Source organism: Gnatocerus cornutus, chromosome 4, assembly GCF_029298725.1.
Source record: "Gnatocerus cornutus isolate USDA-ARS CGAHR chromosome 4, icGnaCorn1.1, whole genome shotgun sequence".
Classification (NCBI taxonomy): Eukaryota; Metazoa; Arthropoda; class Insecta; order Coleoptera; family Tenebrionidae; genus Gnatocerus; species Gnatocerus cornutus.
In genome coordinates this window covers 4,186,609-4,209,712 of record NC_142236.1, presented here as the reverse complement: position 1 = coordinate 4,209,712, position 23,104 = coordinate 4,186,609, and the positions used below count along the sequence as shown (strand labels likewise).

Sequence of the window (23,104 nt, the reverse complement as noted above, 5' to 3'; positions counted from 1 at the left end):
GATATTTCAATTAAAATTACCAATTTGTTTGAATTAATTCGAATAAATCACTTAATGACCAGACAGACGCGATAAATAATTCACCGAGCGCCGCCTTTTCGAAAATCGACCTCACTTCGATCTTCCTTTGCCTACTCAAGTCGCATTTTTTTAATACCCATCTAATAAAACTTCATTGCGTCGAGTTTAGTCCTTTTGCGGTTTCATTCTCTCAATAACCACACACTGCGAAACTCGTGAAAATGCAATTAGTACAAGTTTTAATTAAAAATTTCGCATTTCGTGTTTCCCAGAAAAACATCCGGCAACCTTAAAATAAATTAATTAATTTGAAATTTGGACGAGTGTTTTTACCACTTTTTCAAGGGATGAAGATTTCTATCCAACGTTTGGAACAAATCTCTTAGTTTCATACAAATGACGCGATTAACTTTTATTGGAAGTAAATTTATCGGAACGACGGAAGCGAATCTCGAATGTTACGATTCAGGTTTCAAACCACGGAAATTAAAATAAGGATTGGAGGTTTTAGGGGCATTTATCTAGGCGGTTGCGGTGGGAGAGGGGATTTCTATCTCGGCGCATCCATCGTTTTTACACGGAAATTATGGCAAAATGAAGAATCCAGACGGCGTTGTTAATTACAATTGCTGATTACAATTGTTATTAATAAATCGGGATCTGTTTGCTTTTAATTTTGGCAAGACTGTAATTATGTATATTTTTCCGGGGGGGTTGTCGCGTTTAGTTAGTTAATGAATTAGGTTTGTTGAAAAAACTACTGGAATTGGGAAATACAGCGAGATAATTTTGATAATTGGAATGTAATTTCATTACTATTGCAATTAATTTTCATGGAATAGCGACAACGGGATTTAGCACCATTTTGGAATATTTCAATTCTTGAACATTTGTGAAGTTTTCACAGAATTCTAAAGAATTAAAAAAAAATAGAGAATCCTGGAGAATTGTGGAGAATCCTTGGGGATTGTGAATAAATACAACAAATTCCCGGAGCATTGTACTGAATTCTAGAAAATCTCAAAAATACTTGACGGATTCCTGAAAATCTCCTAAGATCTAGAAGAGTTCTGGAAAATGATCAACAATTTTAAAGAATTAAAAAAAAATCAAATGTTCAGGAAAAACTTCAGAATCTATAAACAAAGAGGATTTAAGAATGTTTTGACCAATTTTAGATAATACTAAAAAGACTGATAGAGTTACAAAAAGTTCATTAATTTTCTAAAGAAATGCTAATTCTCTAAAGGAGAAAATTTCCGCAAATTGGTAGATAATCATGGCAAATTATGAAAAATCCTGGAGAAGTTTACAGTATCCAGAGTATCTAAAGAGTTCTAGAAAATGCTTCACAATCCTCAAGAATCCAAGAACATCGCAGATAATTTAAGGAAACAGTTACCTAGTAGTAGAAAAGCTTACAGAATCTAAGAGAACCAAGAGAATTTCAGAATCCTGAATAATTTTAGATGATACTGAGAAAAACTGAAACATCTGATACAGTTGCAAAAAGCCCAGTGATTTTCAGATGGTTAGTTCTAAAGAAATGCTAATTTTCTGGCAAATTGTAAAAAAATCTTATGGATTTTTGGATCATTGTAGAGACTTTTAGAAAATTCTGGAGAACTGTACAGTATCCAGAGTATCCAACAGAATCGCATAGTTCTGAAAAAGGCATCACAATTCGGAAAAATTCGAGATCATCGCGATCATTTTAGGAAAGAATCTTCAAAAAGCTTACGGAATCTTAGGAAACTAAGGAAATTTGAGAAATTTCTGAAGAATTTAAGATTATACCAAAAAAAAAAACAGAAAAATTTGTTGGAGCTCCAAAAAGTTCACGGATTTTCTGATGATTAGTCTTAAAGAAATGCTAATTCTCTAGAGGAGAAAATGTCTAAAATTGGTAAAGAATTCTGGCAAATTGTGAAAATTTTTAACAGATTTCTAGAACATTGTAGAAAATTTTCGACAATCCTGGTGAAGCTTAAAGCATCAAAAGTATTCGACAGGATTGCAAGAAGTTCTGGAAAATGCTTCACATTCTTGAAGAATTTGACATCATCGCAAAAATTTTAAATAGAAAATTTGAATTATGAAGGAACTTAAAAAATTAATCAAATCGAAAAATAAAAAAAAAATTAAAGTGCCTCAAAATTTTATGAGATTAAATAAATTTATACCAGATTCTACAAAAAACAAATCCTTTGGCTTCAATATCCTAAAGAATTCTGGATAATTTTGGCAAATCTTAGATAATCTCGGCTTATGTTAAAATGTTTAGAAAAATTCTAAAAGAAATGAGAAAATTGCTAAGAATAGAAGCAAATCCTAGAGAACAGGAACACCTGGAGAATTTTAACAAACTTAAAGAAATTAGCATGAAGATGCGTAAAAATGATAAAATTCAGAGAATTTTAAACCATTTTAATATTTTCGAAAATCTTAGAAAATCTTAGAGGAGAATGACGATTTTTTGGGAATTTCAAAGAATTCAAGAAAATTCAAAGAAAGTATGAAAGACCCTAAAAACGGATCATTTTATCAAGCCTGAAATAGTAAATTAGCTGTAAAATTTAAGAGACATTTTGGGTAATTAGAAAATATAACCAAAATTTTGAGATAATGCCACAGAATACCACAAAATTCCTCAAACTTTTAGAAATTTGTTAAAATATCCAGAACCACAATTGTTTACAAAAATAAAAACATGTTGGTCTCTTTTATAAACTATATTTTCTAAAATTTGTTCTTTAGAGGTTAAGTTCTTGGCATTTGGCACAATTAATGGGCAATTTAATACCAAGATATTTCTCAAAATTTCATTTCTATTGCGTTAAAATGACTTGAAATTCGATTTTTTTTTAAATTCGAAAATCTTTGAGTAATACTTAAATTGAACAATTCTAAAATTTGTACTTTTTACATTCGAATTTCGTGATTTCGTGCAATTAAGAAACGGATTACGGCTACCAACCTCGACAAATTTTATTTCTATAGCGTTAAAATTACCAGAGTTACATTTTTTTCCAATTTTTTTTTAATTATATTGGGTATAAGTACATACTTCTAAAAATAAAAATTTTAAAAGTTGCATCTTTTGTTCTCGGATTTTGTAATTTGACACAATTGATAAGCAGTTTAAGGGCTCGATTTTAAGTTGACTTGCGGCATTGCAAATCAGAGTGGCGCCTTGGCAACTCCAATCAAACTGTTGCTACTTTTGCAACTGCGTCAACGCAATTTTGCGCCACTGACAAATCCCAGCAAATTTTATTTTTATAGTCTTAAAATTAAGTTAAATTTTATTTCAAAATTCTAAAATTTGAATATTTTTACTAGAATTTTGTATTCTAGAGAATTTGGGATTTTTTTTCCAAATTTTTAATGCCTTAAAACCGCAACCCAAAAGAATTTAAGCACAAAAAAGAAGTATTTAGAGAATTGTGCTGAATTTTAGATAATCTGCAGCGTTGCACTTTATTTAACTACTCGAATTAGGGCGCATGCATCGGAATAATTTCGCTAATTGGAATGCGATTTAAATTCCAATTATAATAATTTATTTAATTTCCGCAAAACAACGAAATACTTTAAACTTGAAAGCACCTAATTATGATCCACTCGAAAATTACAATAATGTTTAGTCCAGCGCCTCCAACATTTCCGAAAGTTTATATCCCAATTAATTTTTTCGGGTTTCGAAGGATTTGCAACCCTCTTTGACTTTTCATTTCTCCATTTGTTCTGTTTCCCCCAACAATAAGCCACTTCCCGCCCTTGTTTCTCCCGTTTTCGCCCTCTTAGCACTTTTTCCCAAGTCCGTCTGTTAAACCTTGTAAATCAAGAAGTAACCATTTCCGACGCCATCAAATCGAGGCCAGGTTGGGGTGTATAAGGGTTAATCTAGCCAGAAGATCGTTGCGAGGGCGTCTAAGCTCGTGGGGTTAAAATAGTGCGATTCTATCCCTCGTTGTTTTATCGCGCAAAAGTCACGTGCCCGCTTTTCTTTATTACATATAATCCATCTCGGGCGGCTTTAAATGAGACAAAAGAACGACTCAATCTTTGGGCCACAACTCAGGTAGACGAGTATATAAATCGCGGATTTTGGCGGGGAGTGTAATTTTTTGATTTCCATAGCAGGGCGCCGCCCCCAGCGATCTGGCGGCACGCGATCCTCCAACTTCTGACCTAAATTAACCACTTAATAAAGTTTGAGATTGACACAAATTGGATTAGTGTACACAAACTAATATGATATACATACGGAGGAAACGGAAATGTTTTTAGCGTAATGACCAAGTACTACTTGAATTTAATTAAACGTCGCGTTTAGTTAGATTTGCGACAAAGTTTTGCGAATACGCGACCGAATTAGCGACGCTGCAAAATTGACGAAACCGCAACGCTAATTAAAATCAAAATTTAAACTTATAATTAGCTAAATGGGTATTGTACTGCGACCGGTCGAAAAACGAGGGAATGCAAACATCGCGATGCTTTTTTTACAACGATTTTTTATGGAAAGTTGCGAATTCATGCCGGCGGTTAATTAAAATTTTAGTTGCATTACAAGTATTTGATTTGGGGAATTTACGATGCTGTTTTGAGTGCTCATCGAAATGGAATTTGACAGCTAAAAGCGCACGATTTTAATTTTTAATTAATTTAAATTCGATATCGAGTTGCAAAAATGGTGAGTGCGCCGGAGGGAATTTGTAGTTCATCGCAATCGAAATAAAAACAAAAGATGAAACACTTGTGATTAGTAATTGATTGTAATTAATGACGCTTTGCTTTGACAGTAATTTAGTCGCGATGTGGAAAAATGGTGGATGCGCCGGGTTAAGTGTCGGGTGTTTTTTCTCCAGACAGGACGCCTAGATAAATGAAATCTGGAAACGGGAGAGTTTTGAACCATCTAAAGCATTTAATTCTGAGAGTCTCGCGGATTTATCTATGGAAAATTGCGAACTGTTCGGTTATCGTTTTCCGTGCATTTCTAGTAATTAATTGATTACTATAATTGAAATAATTTAACTGAACGTGTCGCTGGCAAAGATGCTTTAGCAACTACGTTTTTGCAATCTTCTAGATTCTTTAAGATTCTAAGTGTTGTTTTTAATTTAAGTGTTTTTTAATTTGCGGGACTTTTTGGAGACTTTTTACATCAGGATTTCCCACTTTTTTTTTGAGGATTGGCATTTTTTAAAACCATTTTTTTTCTGTGGATTTGTCTGGAATTGTCCTACATTTTTTCGCGTTTTCTCGAATTATCCAGGAGTGTCTCGATCTCTTTTGTATAGCGATTTTGTGGATTTTTCTAGCATTTCCTACAATTTTCTGCTATGTACGTTAATTTTCTAGGACTTTTTACGATTTTTAGAACTCTTTTTTGCGTTAAAACCTCTAGAATATTTACTATTATCTAAAGTTGACTGCGATTTTCTCAGGTTTCTAACCTGTTTATCAGGAATTCTAGAAAATAACGGAATTTAATCTTTTGAATTTTTATTTTTGCTAGGCTTTTCTAAGTACATATTTCTAAAATTTTCTAGGATATTTTAATTAAATTTTCTACAAGACGTTTTCACATTTTGTCACGCCGAAATCTTATTTAGGACTAAGGTTCTCCGGGATTTATCAAGATTCTGCGGATTCTTTGATATTTTTGCGTTTTTTTTTGGATAATCCAGCATTATTTAGAACACGAATTTTGTAAAATTTTTAAGTCTTTTAAATTTTTGATTTTTTAGGTTTTATAATTTACTTTTGCATGTTCTTTTATTTTCTTCTTTCTTCGCTTCTCTTGTTATTTTAGTTCAATTTTCTTAGACTTCTTTTATTCTATTTTATAAAAACCTTTACGTTTCGTATTATTCTCTAGAACGATATGCGAATTCCTGTGGGCTATTCTGAAACTCTCTCAGATTGTTTGAGCTTTCTTGGAGAATCTGCAAGTTTTTCTAGGATCTCCTAATTTACTTTCTTGAATTTTGCAAGATTTTGTAAATTTTTCTGAAAATCTTTGTAGTTTTTTTGGATTTTTTACGATTCTCCCAGGATTTTTTCTTCTAGAAAATTAACATTTTTTAGCATTTTGTAGATTTAGGCATCTGAAATTTTGTAGGATGCTTTGGAACTTTTAAATTGTCTAAAAATGTATAGACTAATAATAATTATTCAGGAGTTTTTGTAAGTTTTTTTAGAATCTTAAAATTTTTATGAACTTCCTTGGATTCTACAGGATTTTGTAGATTTTCGTAGGATATTCAGTAAATTTGTTTTTGATTTTTTACGATTTTTCAGGAATTTCTTCCTTTGGAAAATAATTTTTTTTTTGCGTTTTCTAGAATTATCCGAATTTCTGTTGGAAATTCAGGAACTCGCTTAGGTTGTGTAATTTTTTATTTAGTTATTCAGAAGTGTGTAAGTTTTTCTAGGATCTCTTAAAATTCAAATGTTCTTCTTTGAATTCTTCAGGAATTGGTAAGTTTTCTTGGGATATTCAGGGAATCTTTGCAATTTTTTCTTTTATTTTTTACAATTCTCTAGGACATTTCTTTAGCATTTTCTTGAATTATCTGATATTCTGTTGGATGCTCTGGAACTCTCTCAGATTTTATAATTTTTTTAAAGTTATCTAAAAGTGTGTTAGTTTTAGAATGATTTCTTAAAATTTTAATGGATTTTTTAATTTTTGCAGGATTTTGTAAATTTCTCTAGGATATATTGGAAATTTTTGGGAATTTTTTTTTGGATTCTCCAGGAATTTTTTTTAACATTAACATTTCTTTAGCATTATTCAGGAGAAAATTTTTTATGTACATATGTACTTCTTGAATTCTATAGGATTTTGTAAATTATTTAGGATGTTCTAAAAATCTATTTTAGATGCTTTACAATTAAATAATGTGAGCATTTCTTTGGCATTGATTTGAAATATCTTAAATTTTGTGGGATGCTCGGAAACCACTTTAGATTGTTTAAAAAAAACTAGAGTTCTCCAGGAGTCTTGCAGCTTTTACTAGAATTTCTCAAAATTCTGATGCACTGCTTTGAATTTTGTGAGATTTTCTCTAGAATGTTTCGGGATTTTTGTATTTTTTTTTGTATTTTTCACGATTTTCCTGGAATTTCATCTTTTAGAAAATGAACGTTTTTTTAACATTTTCTAGAATGATCTGAAATTCTGTGGGATTCTCTGGAATTCAGAATTATTCAGGACTTGCTCTGACTCTTTCGGTTCTGTGATAAAAATATCTAGAAATTCTCAAAATTTTGTGCAAAATTGGAATTTTTCACGACTGTTTTTCATTTTCTAAACCAATCTGGAATCTTATCAAATTCTCCACGTTGTTATTAAGATTTTCCAGGACTTTCCCACATTCTACAAATTTCAATAATTCTTTTCTGATTCTCCAGGATTCTCTTAAAATTCTCAACTAATAAGTCTGAATTGTTTTCTGGAATTTTCTAGAAATTTGCATTCTCAAGAATTCTATTATAAAAAAGTTTTTACTTTTTTTTATATTCTGTTGCTTTTTTACAGTTCTGTAAGTTTCTCTTTGGGATTCTTACTTTTTTTATTTCTAAAGATTTATACACGCAAGCACAGTCGAAGGCCAAAGGCTGTGCTTTTGTTTTTATGGACTTTTTGTAGTTTTGAAGGATAAATCTTTAGTTTATTTTATTTCTTTACTAAACGAAAGCATAGCTGAGGCTTAAATAAAGCATAGTACGACACTCGCATTTTTTGCCTCTTATTTAGTCGGTTGATTTGATCGACTCGCTCACAGCACACTATAATATACTAAATATCTAGCTTGATATAAGCTACCCAAAATACGCTTTTTTTATCTACTTGTAGGAGAGAAATTTAATTTCACAGTTCGAAAGCAGAGGTTCAAAATCAAATTATTTCGCCGAATTCATAAATTCTAGCTCTAATTAATTAATTATTATCAGTAATTCCCTAATTCTATAATACTGGATTCAATAGGATTTAAGTATTTTTGATTTTAAAGAATCCTTTCTAGGATTATCCACAATTATTTAACAGCTCTTTGAGACTCTTTAATTTTTTTCCGTAAAGGCTAAATCTTTCACCGATCTCATTTTTACCTCAAACACAAGTCTTGTAATTTCCCGTGTGCACTTTAAATCCCAAAAAGAGTCCATCCAGATTACCATAAATAGTAATGACTCCTGGCTGCTGCTTTTCCCAAAACGACAACCCATTTAACTAAATTATTTCACCGAATTTACCAATTCCACCCTTAATTAATTAATTTCGCTGTTGGCTCTAAGTAAATAAACAATTTTTGGTGTAGTGCAATACAAATTTCATAACGTCAATTTGAGGTAAAGTTGAAAGTGAAACGTAAAAAAATCGTCTCGAACTGGTTTGAACGAGTTGTTTGACGTTAACAATTAACAAGACATAATTGCAATTTCATGCCGCGATCACAATATACCGTAAACATAAAATATAATGAAGAACGCACTGTTATTTGCACAATGATGCGCAAATACTAATTCAGCGTTTAATTATTTATAACATGAGCTTCGGCCAATTATGTTTATAATGAGCTTGTGATTCGAATGTAGAATTTTGACTGACCGGATGCGTTTTTCATGCCAATTGCGCGTAACTCTTTCTGTCGGTAAAAGTAAGTTTGTAATTTCCATAAAAAAGGTCGTCGATTAATATTAAACAAACCGTGTTTGAAAAAACGTCCGAATCGATAATCCGATACGTGTTTAACCTCACCTGCAAACATCGTTTAAAAAGCCGCTTTGATCCGATAAAAACTTTAATTAAACTAGAAGGAAGTTTTATTTATAAGTGGATTTCTAAGTTCCGAAGTGAATTCGATGAACAGACAAAACCGTCAGAAAGTGTGAACATAAACAGAGATTATCTTTGCTTAAACTGTTTATGTGAAAGCGACGAAGTGGAAGGATTTACAAAAAGACAAGAATCGCGATGTTTGAATTATTAAAACGGTGATAAAAGCTTGATGGGATTTGGTCACAAGTATTTGGGACTTTAATAATTCATTGGGGGGTTGGACAAAGAATTGAGGGAGGGCGAGGAGTGAGATTTCAATTGTGAGTGATTTGGGGATGACAAACTTGATTATAATTGCAGATGCTGTAATGTGGAGACAAAAGGGATTCGAATCGGGGAAGAATAAAGATAGATTCTTAAATTTTAATTATTTAAACTAAAACTGACTTCGTAATCAAGCTACGGTATATCATTATCTATTTTTAATTCAATCAATAACAACTTAAATTAATTTCTCGACGTTTCAATTATATTTAGACAACCCATTATTAAATTTCCTTTTTTTTTCCACGTTTCATTTCATTAGAATTTTTAATTAATTTTAGTTGGTGTAATTGCTACATCACTCTCTCTAACATTTTAGCGTCTGAATCAAATTTTGTAATTTTTTATTCTCAATTCAAGACCAAAAAATTTTTAATTTTTCTTGCATCAAATTACAACATTTTTGAGACAAGAAATCTCTAAAATTGTCTTTCAAGTTTAAGTCATTCTTTATCTGTAGTGCTACAACAATGAAATTTGCTGATTTGATTGCTTTTACTCTGTTTATTAACTTCTCCAAATACGAAAAGTTTTGAACTGAGTAAAATTTTGAAATTTGTTGTTTGAAGTCGGTGCCAAAAAAAATCAAATATCAGTGCTATGACATGATTTAGGGAACCGACTATTTTGAGTCTTTTTATTCATTGCACCAAATTTGCAAAAAACGGGCATGTGAGTCAAGTTTTAAATTATTTTTTTAAATTTGTTTCAAAAAATCTTTATAATTGTTTTTCCAGTGCTGTCATTTTCTTATTTGTAACTGCTACGACAATTTAATTCGCTGTGTTAATTACTTTGAGTCTGTTTATTAATTTCACCAAATTTTTTAAAAATTTTGAAGCAACCGAGTCAAATTTTTGACAAAAAGTCAAAAAAATCGAAAATTGTATTCAAAATGCTGGAGTTTTATATAAGTGATTTGGAGAACTTTATATCTCGAACCATTTTATTTATAGCACCAAAATTAAAAACAATGAACATTTGAGTAATTTTTGTCAAAATTTTTTACTCAAAAAATCGCCAAAATTGTCTTCAAAATTTTGTAACTTTTTTATCTGTGATAATTCAGCAATGTAATATGCTGAGTTGACTACTTTTAGTTCGTTTACTAATTTCGCCAAATTAAAAAATTAAAACAACCGAGTCAAGTTTTGTAATTTTTTGTATTAAGCCGTGATCAAAAATTTCAGAAATTGTTCTCAAAATGCTGTAATTTGGTTATTTGCAGTTTCACAACAATGTGATTTGAAGTATTTTTTGAGTCTTTTAGACATTGCACGAAATTTTAACATTTTGAAACAAGTGGGTCAAATTTAAAAAAAATATATTTTTTAGACTCAAAAAATCTCCAAAATTGTCTTCAAAGTGTTATAACATTCTTATCTGTTGTGATACAACAATGTAATTTGCTGAGTTGATTACTTTAAGTTCGTTTATTAATTTTACCAAATTAGAAAATTTTAGAACAACCGAATTAAATTTTGTAATTTTTTGTATTCAAAAATTTTCAAAATTATATTCAAAATGTTGTATTTTTGTTGATTGCAGTGCTATGGAAATGTAATTTTGAGAGCCTAATACCCCGAGTTTTATTATTTCTTGCAGTAAATTTAAACAAATGTTGAGTAATTAAGCTAATTTTTGAAAATTTTTGTATCATTGTAGCATTGTCTTCAAAGTAATTTTCTTGTCTGTAGTAACAACAATGTAATTTCCTGAGGTGACTGCTTTAACTCCATTTAGTAACTTCGCCAAATCAAAAAATTTTAGAGCTACCCAATGAAATTTTGTAATTTTTTATTCGGAGTCAAAAAACTTTAAAATTCTCTTTAATATTTTATAATTTAGTTATCTGCAGTGCTATAGCTATGTGATTTGACGAGGTTACTGTTTTAAGTCGTTTTATTTATTGCGCCAAATTACAAAATTTTAGAACAAGTGTTTTTAGTCTCAAAAATCTCCAAAATTATTTTCAAAATTTTGTTACTTTGTAATCTGTGGTTATTCGGCAATTTAATTCGCCAAGTTGATTACTTTAAGTTCGTTTATTAATTCCACCTAATTAAAAAATTTCGAACACGTCAAAATTTTGTAATTCTGTGTTTTTAAGCCGAGATCAAAAATTTCGAAAATTCTCTTCATAATGCTGTAATTTGGTTACTTTTTCACAACAATGTAATTTGAAGAGGTTAATATTTTGAGTGCTTTTAGTCATTGCACAAAATTACAAAATTTTGAAAGAAGCAGGTCAATTTTTGAAAATTTTTGTTTTTCAGTTTCAAAAAATCTCTAAAATTGTCTTTTAAATTCTGTAATTGTCTTATTTGCGATGCTGCAACGATATATAATAGGTAATTTGATAAGTTGACTACTTTGAACCCGCTTATTGACTAGGTCAAATTAGAAAACAACAGAATCAAATTTTTAATTTTTCTTATTTTGAAAAATTAAAGTGGTGCCAAAATGTTGTAATTTCGTTAGTATTTCTTTAAACACTTTATTATATTCACCAATTTAGTTTTGAAGTCGCGCCAGAATTTTTTCCTGCATTACATTTCCACAAGAGGGTTAATTAAATGTAAAAGTGATGTTTCCGCCTCCGAAATCCTAGCTCTCTGAAACCTATCATCCAAGTTATAATTTTTCTTCGCCACAAAGCGCCTCGGAATCTGTATTCCCATTGAAATTCATCCTCTCGCTTCCATTGTCCAGGCTACAATTCAACAATTTCGCGTGAATATAAAAAAAATACTCGTTTGGCAAACTTTCAGCTCGTCACGCAAAAGCAACATTTTTCGCCCCCGAGTAATTAACAATTCCTCTCGAAATCCTCTCTCGAAACTTACTTTAAGAGCAAGCTATGAAATTGAGTTATTTGTCTCGACTCATATTGTACCTGTTTGAATTTATATAATTCACGAGAATACAAAGTTTTCCTCCGTTTTCCTTATAAATATGAATAGGAACGTCGGCCTTACCTCTTAACTAAGAATTCATGAATAATTAAGGTTAAACTTGTATAAACTGTTTAAAGTTTGCTTTTAATACAAACAGCCGCATCGACTGAGACAACGAGTAACTCATGTCAACACGATTTTTTCTGGGTTGCTCAATTGCTGGAATTAACTTGTGAAAAATTACCAGACTGTGATTAATTCACAGCTAGCATCCATTAGCTTATACCATCGTGTTTGGTAATTAAGTGGCTTTAGGGGTTGTATTGTTGATATGCGTGGGGGTTGAAGCGTTCTCTGAGAATTTCGACATTTTAGATGATAATTACAGGGGAAATTTTACACAGAAACAAGTGAAGAAAAGAGGGGGTTAAAAGACGTTGATGGAAATGGAAGTTGAAGCAATTTACGCAGGAGGCGGTGATAAAAGTTTGTTTAGATTTTCTTTAGTTGCCAAGGGAACGCTTCATAAAGCTGATGACAATGACAGACTCATTTATCTCGCAATGACGGTACCGAGCTGGGAAATCGGACTTTCCCACATAATTATGAACATCTTTATGACTATGGTAGTCGTATTACCTACATACTTTGATAATGATCGGTTTTTATCACTTTGACAAACTTTGCTCTTTAAATAACTAAAATCAACGTTTTTTTTTTATAAAAATGATAATATTTTTGAGAATGTCAGGTGTATTTTGATAACGGCTACAAAGAAACTAATTGATCAGTCTACAAACATATTTGCTTTGGATTGATTTGCGTTTTACTTGACAGTACGAATTTGATAATGACAACTGTCAATATTCTTTTCTGATAATGACTCAATTTTGTCAATTGGTAACACTTCGATAACTATCTGCTTCTTTTTCTCTCGTTGTTAAAAACAAACAAAATCAATTTTTCTACGTAAAAATGGAAATATTTTTGATAACAAGTCAATTATCTATGTACTTTGATAATGACTACACCAAGACTAAATAGTCAAATGACCAGGATCTAAATTTGTTTAGTTTGATTTATCTAAAGTTTTATTTGATAATGCAAGTCTGATTATGAGAACAATCAATTTTTTTTTATAATGACTCTATTTTGTCGATTGGTATTTGGATTTTAGTTTACTCATGTAATTTTCTACTTTGATTTTACGATTATTTTTTTTAAACCAATAAAAAAAACTTAAATTGATAGTTTTCGACGTAAAAATGACAATTTTTTGATAATGACAGGTAAATTGTCTACGTACCTACCTACTTTGATAATGATTAAAACGAGGCTATTTGATCAGTGTCTAAATTTATTCAATTGGCCTTAGCTGAACTTTCATTGAAAGTGGGAATTTGATAGTGACAATATTTTTTCCTGATAATGACTCTAAATCGCTAATTTTGATTTTAGTCCACTCTTTAAAATTATTTTTTCTTCAAAAACAAACAAAATTAATTTTTTCTTTGTAAAAATGACAATATTTTTGATAATGACAGATCAACCATTCTGTTCTTTGATAATGACTACAACGAGGTTAATTGACAGCCTTGAAATTTGTTTGCCTGAATTTATATGTGCTTTTATCTTATAATGCGAGTTTTTTCAGGTAATTTTTTGTGTTATTTGTACAGTTATTTTTGTCAACTGATAAAACAACTCAAGTTGACTCATTTCTACGTACAAATGACAATTTTTTGCTAATGGCAGGTGAATTGTCGATGTACATATTTTGAAAATTACTAAAACGAGATTATTTATTCAGTTAGACTCCTCTGAGTTTTTATTAACAATATGTATTTGATAATGACAAATAACTATTTTTTTTCATATTGACTCTAATTTGTCAATTGGTAACATCTTAATTTATTTTGCATTATATCTACAGCTATTTCTTTTAAACCGTCAAAAACAAGTAGATCCAATTTTTTTTATTTGAAAATGACTGTATTTTTAATAATGACAGGTAAATTATCTATGTACTTTGATAATGACTAACCGAGACTAGTTGACCAATATCTTAATTTGATCGGGTTGATTCATCGGCGCTTTCATTTGATAGTGGGAGTTTGATGATGACAACAATCAATATATTTTTTGATAATGACTCTACTTCGTCGACTGGTAGCGTTTTAATTTACTCATGTAATTTTCCACTTCGATTTTACTGTTAAATCTTTTAAACCAATAAAGAAAACTCAAGCTGACAGTTTTTAACGTAAAAATAACAATTTTTTGATAATGACAGGTAAATTATCTATGTACTTTGAGAATGATTAAAACGAGGCTATTGGTTCAGTGCCTAAATTTATTCGGTTGTATTTATTCGCATTTTCAAATTGGATTTTTTAGGCTGTTATTATAAATGGGAATTTGATAATGACAGCTATCAATATTTCGATAACGAGTCCAATTCGTCTATCGGTAACATGTTAATTTAGTAATTAGTAATTTCTTTCGAACCGTTAAAAACAAACTGCATAGAAATGGCAATATTTTTGATAATGACAGGTAAACTATCCATGTACTTTGATAATGACTACAACGAGACTATTTGACTAGTATCTAAATTTGTCCGGTTGGTTTCATCTCCGTTTGCATCTGATGGTGCAACTATTTCATTTTTTTTTTTTGATAATGACTTTTTTCGTCAATCTGATTTAAATCAATAATACATTCACATCGAAATTTTACTTCGTTTTCTGATACTGACAGACTCAAACAAGTGCAACAGCACGAATTGTAATTTGTTTCTCTGCTCATGACACTGACATTTCTAATGACAGTTCGAACCTAGTCTACTTGATTTATTGTTCCTTGTACAGTTTGAATTTTGTTGGTCCACTCTCTATTTTAAATGAATTTTAGTTGAACTCCAATATAATTGACGATTGAATAACGCAGCTAACTTTTCAACGAAATTTATGAAATGATCAGCGCGATGGTTATTGGAGGTTGATGACGTCAACAAAGTTTTACCTGAAATCCCGTTTGTACTTATCTAATATTTTGTTTCTTTATCGTCCCATTTGACTTCAACACAATCTACTCATTCGCGTCGAGAACATATTCGAGTTTTGCCAACTTCGCCAGACTCGAAATCCCTAACTTTTTTCATATCGAGTTAAAAACTTTGAAAGTTGATATCGCTACAGAGAAAGCCATGTATCACATGACAGTGAAAGAAATGTAATTAATTTACATGAATTGTGAGGGTACAACAAAGGGCGGAAATGTTTCGTTGGCAGCACTGGGGAGGTATTTTTAGAGAAATGTTTTTCGAAATGATTGATTTAATTTGGAGACGTTGCTTTGGGGAATTGAGAAATGATTGTCTGGATGACAGGTTGGTGAAATAATTTACTGGCAGTACTGTTTTGATAATGACTTCATTGTCTGTCATTTTAAGTTTAGGGCAAAAACTGGTCATTCTGACAAGTGGTCGTCACTAATGACATACTGGGCGTTTCGTATATCCAACAGATCGATATACCTGATGTTCTAATTTCTCTTTTTTGTTATTCTAAATAGTAATTACAGAATAAATGGATAATATTTTTAATGACAAATGACACTTGAATAAATTATGAGCGGTCATTAATGAGAATCGAAACCGCAGCAAGCTAGCCATGAAAATTTCCGCGCAAAACATAAAAAGCGCATCAGCATCGAAGTGGGCGTAGATGAAACTCCACGCTCACTTGGCAATTGTACAAAATTTTCGCACCTATTCTCTCGTAGCTTTCCCTTCCAGCGGCTGCCACCATGAAAAATCCTTGCAAATAAAACCACCACATGTTCACTCACCACTCGCGGTATTAAAAAAAAATTGAACGGTTTGTTTGAAAAATGAACACGACAAGAACATTCGCGATTACGTGCATTTATCTAGAGCGTCGATGTCAGAGCGTCACCGGCGTCGGATATCAACTGAGACGGCGGAATCATCGTCGAAACGACGAGCGACGACCTGCACTACGCTTGTGCGAAACAGCCTGCTATGATTTACTGGCAATTTCTTAATTGGCTTTTGGAAATTTGCGCAGGCTGTGGAAAAGGTGACAAGGGAAAAAGTTGACAGTTGTGACGGGGCCTACTGTGATCATGGTGGTGGTTTTTGTCGGCAGTTCCGAAAAAATTGGAAAAATCCGGCGGCGAAAGGTACTTTTACGGGCGGTATGAATGACAAGGCTGATTGTTTGTCTGTCATTCACTAACAGTCGTAAATTGATTGTAGTAACCCTGGAGACGTAATTGATTTGGAGACAATGTGATTAAACTTGGGTTTGGGGATGGAAAGGGATTTGTGTTTTTACTGGGATCGCCAAAAATTAATTGGAATTTCAAAAACAATTGTTACACGTGGGGTTGTAAAATTTTTTTGGACAAAAGGTGGAATCTAGTAGGCCGCTTTCGGTTGTGACGGGGAATCCCCTACGGCCAGGGGTTGCTGGAGTTTAATTGCGTTTTCTGGAATACTGCTGGACGAAGAAATCCTTATACTTTACACCAAATTTGAAAATTTTACTTTAAGAAAAACCAATTTTAGAAGCTTTTTTGAAAAATTCGTATTTTTGTCATTTTTTATCGTACGAGGATAAATTTTGGAGGCTTCATTATATTTGACTCGACTGCTATATAAGATTTTAGAACAAGAAAAAAACAAGTTTAGAATTTTGTACTTTTAGGTCGAACCGGAATTTCAGAAAAGTCTAATAAACTTCGTAATTTAAATAATTTTATTGCTAAAGTCATGCAATTTGGAAACGTTACTAGTAACAAGTTGTTTATAATTTGTACTAAGTTTTAAAATTTTGGACTAAAAAATAACAATTTTGTAATTTTTTTTGGAAACAACGCAATAAATTTTAAAATTGTCTTAAAATACAACGATAAATTTTAAAGACTTTACTACTTTTGACACAATTACTGACTGTGCTAAATTAGAATATTTTAGAACAAAAAAGAAGAAAGTTTAGAATTTTTCGTTTTGAAGATTCCAAAACGTTCAACAAACTTCCTAATTTAAATCATTTTAATGCAAAAGGTGTTTATAAATTCTACCAAATTTTAAAATTTTAGAGCAAGAAAGTACATTTTTAGTAAATTTGATTTTGTAGACAAATCATAAATTTTCAATTTTTTTTTGTAAAAATTCGTAACTTTGTCAATTTTGATGGTACAAAGATAATTTTAGAACAAAAACAAGAAAGTTTAGAATTTTTCATTTTTAGGTCGAAGGGAAAATATCGAAAAGTTTCACAAACTTTCTAATTTAAGTAATTTTCATGAGCAATTTAGGGACATTACGGCTGACGAGGTGTTTATAAATTGTACCAAATTTCAAATTTTTAGAGCTAGAAAGTACACTTTTAGTAAATTTTATTTTGTAGACGAATCAGAAAGTTTCAAATTTTTTTTATAAAAATTCGTGACTTTGTCAATTTTGATAGTACAAAGATAATTTTAGAGGCTTTACTACTTTTGGTACGACGACTAAATGTGCTAAATTAAAAGATTTTAGAACAAAAAAAAGAAAGTTTAAAATTTTTCATTTTTAGGTCAAGAGGAAAATATTGAAAAGTTTTACACACTTTCTAATTTAAGTAATTTTTATGATGAAATTACGCAATTTAATGACATTACGGCTGACGAAGTGTTTATAAATTGTACTAAATTTTAAAATTTTATACCAGGAAAGTACATTTTCAAAAACATGTATTTTAGAGACAAATCAGAAATTTTCAAATTTTTTATAAAATTTCGTAACTTTGTCAGTTTTGATGCTATAACGATAAGTTGCTTTTACTACATTTGACACGAATAATAACTTTGCTGAAGTAGAAGATTTTAGAACAAAAATGAAGAAAGTATAGAATTTTTCATTTTTAGACCGAACAGAAAATTTCACAATTCGTCTAACAAACTTCCTAACTTCAGTAATTTTAATGCTTAAACTATGCAATGTGGAGACGAATAACCTTTTTTGAAATTTTTATTTTTGTGACGAAAATTTTTTCAAAATTTCGTGTCTTTGTTGATTTTGATGGTACATCGATAAATTTTGGAAGCTTTACTACTTTTGGCACGACTACTAACTGTGCGAAATTAGACAAAAAATAGAACAAATGAAACGAAAGTTTAGAATTTTTCAGTTTTAGGTTGAACTGAAAATTCCGAAAATTGTTAGACAAACTTTCTAATTTAAGTAGTTTCAATTCTAAAATCAAGCAATTGTGAGACGTTTCTAGTTACGAGTTGTTTATAAAATGTACTAAATGTCAAAATTTTTGATTAAGAAAGAACGATATTAGAAATTTTTATTTTGGGAACGAATCTTAACTCAAAATTTTCTATAAAATTTTGTAATTTTGTAATTTTTGATGATTTTAACACGGCTAATAAGAAAGAAGACCGTTTAGAATGTTTTATTTTTTGGTAGAACTAAAATGTGCCTAAATCTCCAAATAATTTTGACTTTCTAAAATATGATGCACTATTTTGACGTAATTTTTTTTATTGAGTGCGTTGCTAATTTGGTCGAGTGGTTTCAATGTGATCATAAAATCGATAAATGGTGGATGCGCCGGGCAATAAAAATTCGCTTTCAATTCTTTCATTTCATTCCTTGTCCATCTTATAAAAAAGCAAAAGCCCCTAAAAGTGCTCATTCTCATTTGTCATTCTGGAAATTCAGAAAACTTTTAACAAACTTTCTAATTTTAGTAATTTTAATACTAAAATCATGCAATTTGGAAACGTTACTACTAACAAGTTGCTTATAAATTCCATCGAATTTAAAAAATTTAGACCAAAAAATCACATTTTTTTAAATTTTTATTTTCGTGGCGAATTAGAAAAACTTCTCAAAATTTCAATAATATTTTGTATTTTTATTGATTTTGATGGTACAGCGATAAATTTTGGACGCTTTACTATTCTTAGCACGACTACTAACTGTGCGAAATTAGAAGATTTTGGAACAAATAAAACGAAAGTGTAGAATTTTTTATTTTTTGGTTGAACCAAAAATTTTGAAAAGTCAATTGGGAGGCGTTACTACTTACGAGTTTATAAACTGTAGTGAATTTATGTTTTGGGGTCGAATTCTAACTCAAAATTTCCTATAAAATTTTGTAACTTTGTAAATTTTAATTCTAGGACTATAAATTTTAAAGGCTTTCGTACTTTTAACACGGCTAGTAACTGTGCTAAATTAGAAAATTTTTTGTTAGAACCAAAAAGCGCCTAAATCTTCAAAAAAAGTGTTGACTTTCCAAAATATGAAGCACTATTTTGACGTAACTTTTTTGTTGAGGTTTAATTAGAACGAGTTGCTAATTTAGCCAAGTGGTTTCAACGTGATCATGAAATAGAAAAATGGTGGATGCGCCGGGCAATAAAAATTCGCGTTCAGTTTTTTCATTTCATTCTCCGTCCATCTTATAAAAAAGCAAAAGCCCCTAAAAGTGCCTCTGCCCATTCTAACCGGCAACATGTGTAAAATTGATCAACCACTCTCCAACCTCCTCTCAACCATCGTCCATTTTCTCTTCGGATGTGTTAATCCCGTTTACCGAGTCCGTTCTATTATTTATAGTGGCGAACGATTCTCATGATAAAGTGAAAATGAAACTGACGAGGGTCGGCGAGTATCACATCGAACGGATATTGAGGTCGGAAGGTCGACTAAAACCGGAAACGCCACTTACCATCAACAAAATGGAAAATATGTGTAAATAGATTCGCAAAAATCATAAAACACGCGACGCAAGACAATCAAACGAGGAGCAATTGCACGGTTCTTTGATCTCGACGGTAATGGAAAGAGTCATCTTACAAAAATGCCTCGTTCAAAGTACGTGTTGTTTTCGAACGAGACGATGGTTTGTAATTACCGTCGCGACTTTGTACGGGAAAATCGATGGAATTAAACGAGTGTTTTTTAAAGATGACGATGTTGATGTTGTTATGGCGTGTGTCGGGAAAGTTGCAAGAGGTAAAACCCACGCGAACTCTTATGTTATTACGATTTTATACTGCGGAGCAGTCATAACCACTTTTCAGAGAAGATAATAAAATGGATATAGCGTTTCTACTACTTTACACCGGAACGAAATTTTATACGCTGATGCGAATATTTTTCAAGAGAATACACAGAAATATTACTTAGAACGAAACTTTGCTCTCTTTAATTTCGCGGAGATGTCTTCAACTTGAAATTTTTTATTTCGTACAAAAACGACGATCGCATTCAAACCACTTCTCGGAATTGGTGGAGCAGCTCGGTTTCACTAAAATTACTACAATGAGAGAGTGGGCTCTTTTGTCCACGAAATTGTTACTGTTCACAGTCAAACCACTTTTTGAAGTTCTAGAATTGTTTATTCGACTTTGTGGAATATTCTAATTTAGCACAGTTTCCAGTCCTGTCAAATGTAAAACCTTTGAGCTTTATAGTCGTATCATAAACACTTTATAGAGAATTTCAGATTCGTCTTGAAAATAAAAATTTTAAAAATACTAGTTTTTTGGTGTAAAATTTTGAATTTTTTTTTACAATTTATAATCTTTATAATCAATAAGTTGTAACATCCCCCCTTCCCTCAATTTCATGATTTTTACACGAAAACTACTTACATTATGATCTAGGTTAGATTTTTCGGAATTTCCGGTACGACCTAAAAACGAAATTTCAAACTTTTTTTGTTCTAAAATCTTTTAATTTAGCATAGTTAGTATTCGTGTTATAAAGGGTAAAACCTCTAAAACTTATTATCGTACTATGAAAACTAACAAAGTTACGGAATTTTATAGAAAATTTTGAAAAGATTTTATATGGGCCGTAAGTAAACATTTCTAAAATTGTTTTTTCTTGGTGTAAAGTTTTGAAATATGGTTTAATTTATAATCTACTCATCAGTAGCAACGTCTTCCCCCCCTCTCAAATTGCATGATTTTAGCATGAAAACTACTTAAATTATGAAGTATGTTGGATTTTCGGAATTTCCGGTACGACTTAAAAATGAAAAATTCTAAACTTTCTTTTTTTTGTTCTAAAATCTTCTTATTTAGCATAGTTAGTAGTTGTTTATTAAATTTTATTAAATTTATCGTCATACCAGCTTAGTTTAGCATTTAGATCTGATTTGCCCGTAAATGAAAGTTTCTAAAATTGTTCTTTCTTGGTCTAAAATTTTGAAATTTGATTTAATTTATAATCAACTCGTAAATGGTAATGTATTCAAATTGCATGATTTTAGCATGAAAACTACTTAAATTATGAAGTATAATAGACTTTTCAGAAATTTCTTTACGACCTAAAAATGAAAATTTCTAAACTTTCTTCATTTTTGTTCTAAAATCTTCTAATTCATCATAGTGTATAGTCCTGTCAAATGTAGTAAAGCTTCCAAAACTTATCGTTATAGCATGAAAATAGACAAAGTAACGAAATTTTATAGAACATTTTGAAAAGATTTGATTAGCCCGTAAATAAAAAATTCTAAAATTGTTCTTTTTTGGTCTCAAATTTTGAAATTAGACTTAATTTATAATCAATTCGTAAATAGAAATGTCTCCAAATTGCATGACTTTTCGGAATTGCCTATACGACCTGAAAAAGTTTTTTTTTTAACTTTCTTCATTTTTGTTTTAAAATCTTTTAATTTACCATAGTTTACCAATAGTCGTGTCAAATCTAGTAAAGCTTCTAAAACTTATCGTTATAGCATCAAAACTGACAAAGTTACGAAATTTTATAGAAAATTTTGACAAGATCTGATTTGCCCCTAAATACAAATTTCTAAAATTGTTCTTTCTTGGTCTAAAATTTTGAAAATTGGTACAATTTAAAATCAACTGCAAATTGCATAATTATAGCATAAAAACTGATTAAAATATGAAGAATGTTAGACTTTTTGGAGTTTCCGGGACGATATAAAAACCAAAAATTCTAAACTTTTAACTTTTTTGTTCCAAAGTCTTCTAATTTAGTTTATTTACTAGTCATATCAAAAGTAGAAAAGCTTTAAAAATTTATCATCGTACCTTCAAAACTGACAAAGTTACGGAATTTTATAGAAAAATTTGAAATTTTCTGATTTGTCTCTAAAATAGTTCTTTCTCGGTCTAGAATTTTGAAATTTGGTAAAATTTTTAAGCAACTCGGCAGCCGTAACCTCTCCAAATTGCGTGATTTTAACATAAAAATTACTTAAATTAAGAAATTTGTTAAACTTTTTGAAATTTTACGTACGACGTAAAAGTGAAAAATTCTAAACTTTGTTTTTTCTGGTTCTAAAATGTTCTAATTTAGCACCCTTAATAATTAATCAAACCTCCAAATTTTATAGTCGTACTATTAAAGCCGACAAAATTTTAGAAATTTTTCTTCCAAAATAAGCAAACAAACTTGGGACCAGAACAAATTATAATTTTTGAAAAAATTCTAATAAAATAAAATTCCGCGCGGTAATTTTAGCGCACCAAAAAACCCAATAAGTGGTTTCATTGTGATCATTTCACATTTTCATAAGATCCAAAATTATTAAAATTCGTCTAATTATAATTAGAAATCAAGGCAACCAGTACAAACCAAACATTCCTAAACTAAAATTTGCTCAAAAAGTCTTTCAAAAAACTGTTTTTTCCAAATTAAAACAGGAATCGAGTTTTTCTTTATTTAAACAAATTACTAAAGTCACAAATAAATTGACAAAAAGGTGGTTTTAATGTGATCACTGCGTATTTCCAAAAACTCAAAAATTGCCACAACAGTTTACATCTTAAATTCAAAGTGACAAAACAGTAACAAAAATTCCACCGAAAACCAGAAGAAAACCACTTTTGTAATCCCCCATGCCATCATTTCCAAAATCTTCATTTTTATACTCTTCTTCGCATTCTTCCTCAGTTTTATACCTTACGCATTCTTCTTTAATTATCACAACTTTCTTCTCAGTGGTCCAGTTTTTAAAAACTCCGTTTTCTTTAGTGACTTGTAGACATCCAACCGTGC

General features: G+C 30.6%; 2 protein-coding genes across 4 annotated transcripts in view; one reads left to right on the top strand and one right to left on the bottom strand.

Moving 5' to 3' along the window:
• The window catches only part of LOC148176140 (acid sphingomyelinase-like phosphodiesterase 3b), a 143,565-nt gene extending 127,490 nt beyond the window's left edge, over positions 1–16,075 (bottom strand). Inside the window, exon 1 of the mRNA XM_088033672.1 lies at positions 15,812–16,075. Coding sequence (XP_087889798.1) covers positions 15,812–15,881 — 70 coding nt within the window. The 5' untranslated portion in view covers positions 15,882–16,075. The remainder of the gene's footprint in view (positions 1–15,811) is intronic.
• LOC148176136 (sodium- and chloride-dependent glycine transporter 2-like) overlaps positions 1–23,104 on the top strand; it is a 135,077-nt gene that overhangs the window by 29,918 nt on the left and 82,055 nt on the right. The gene's annotated exons all lie outside the window — the stretch shown is intronic.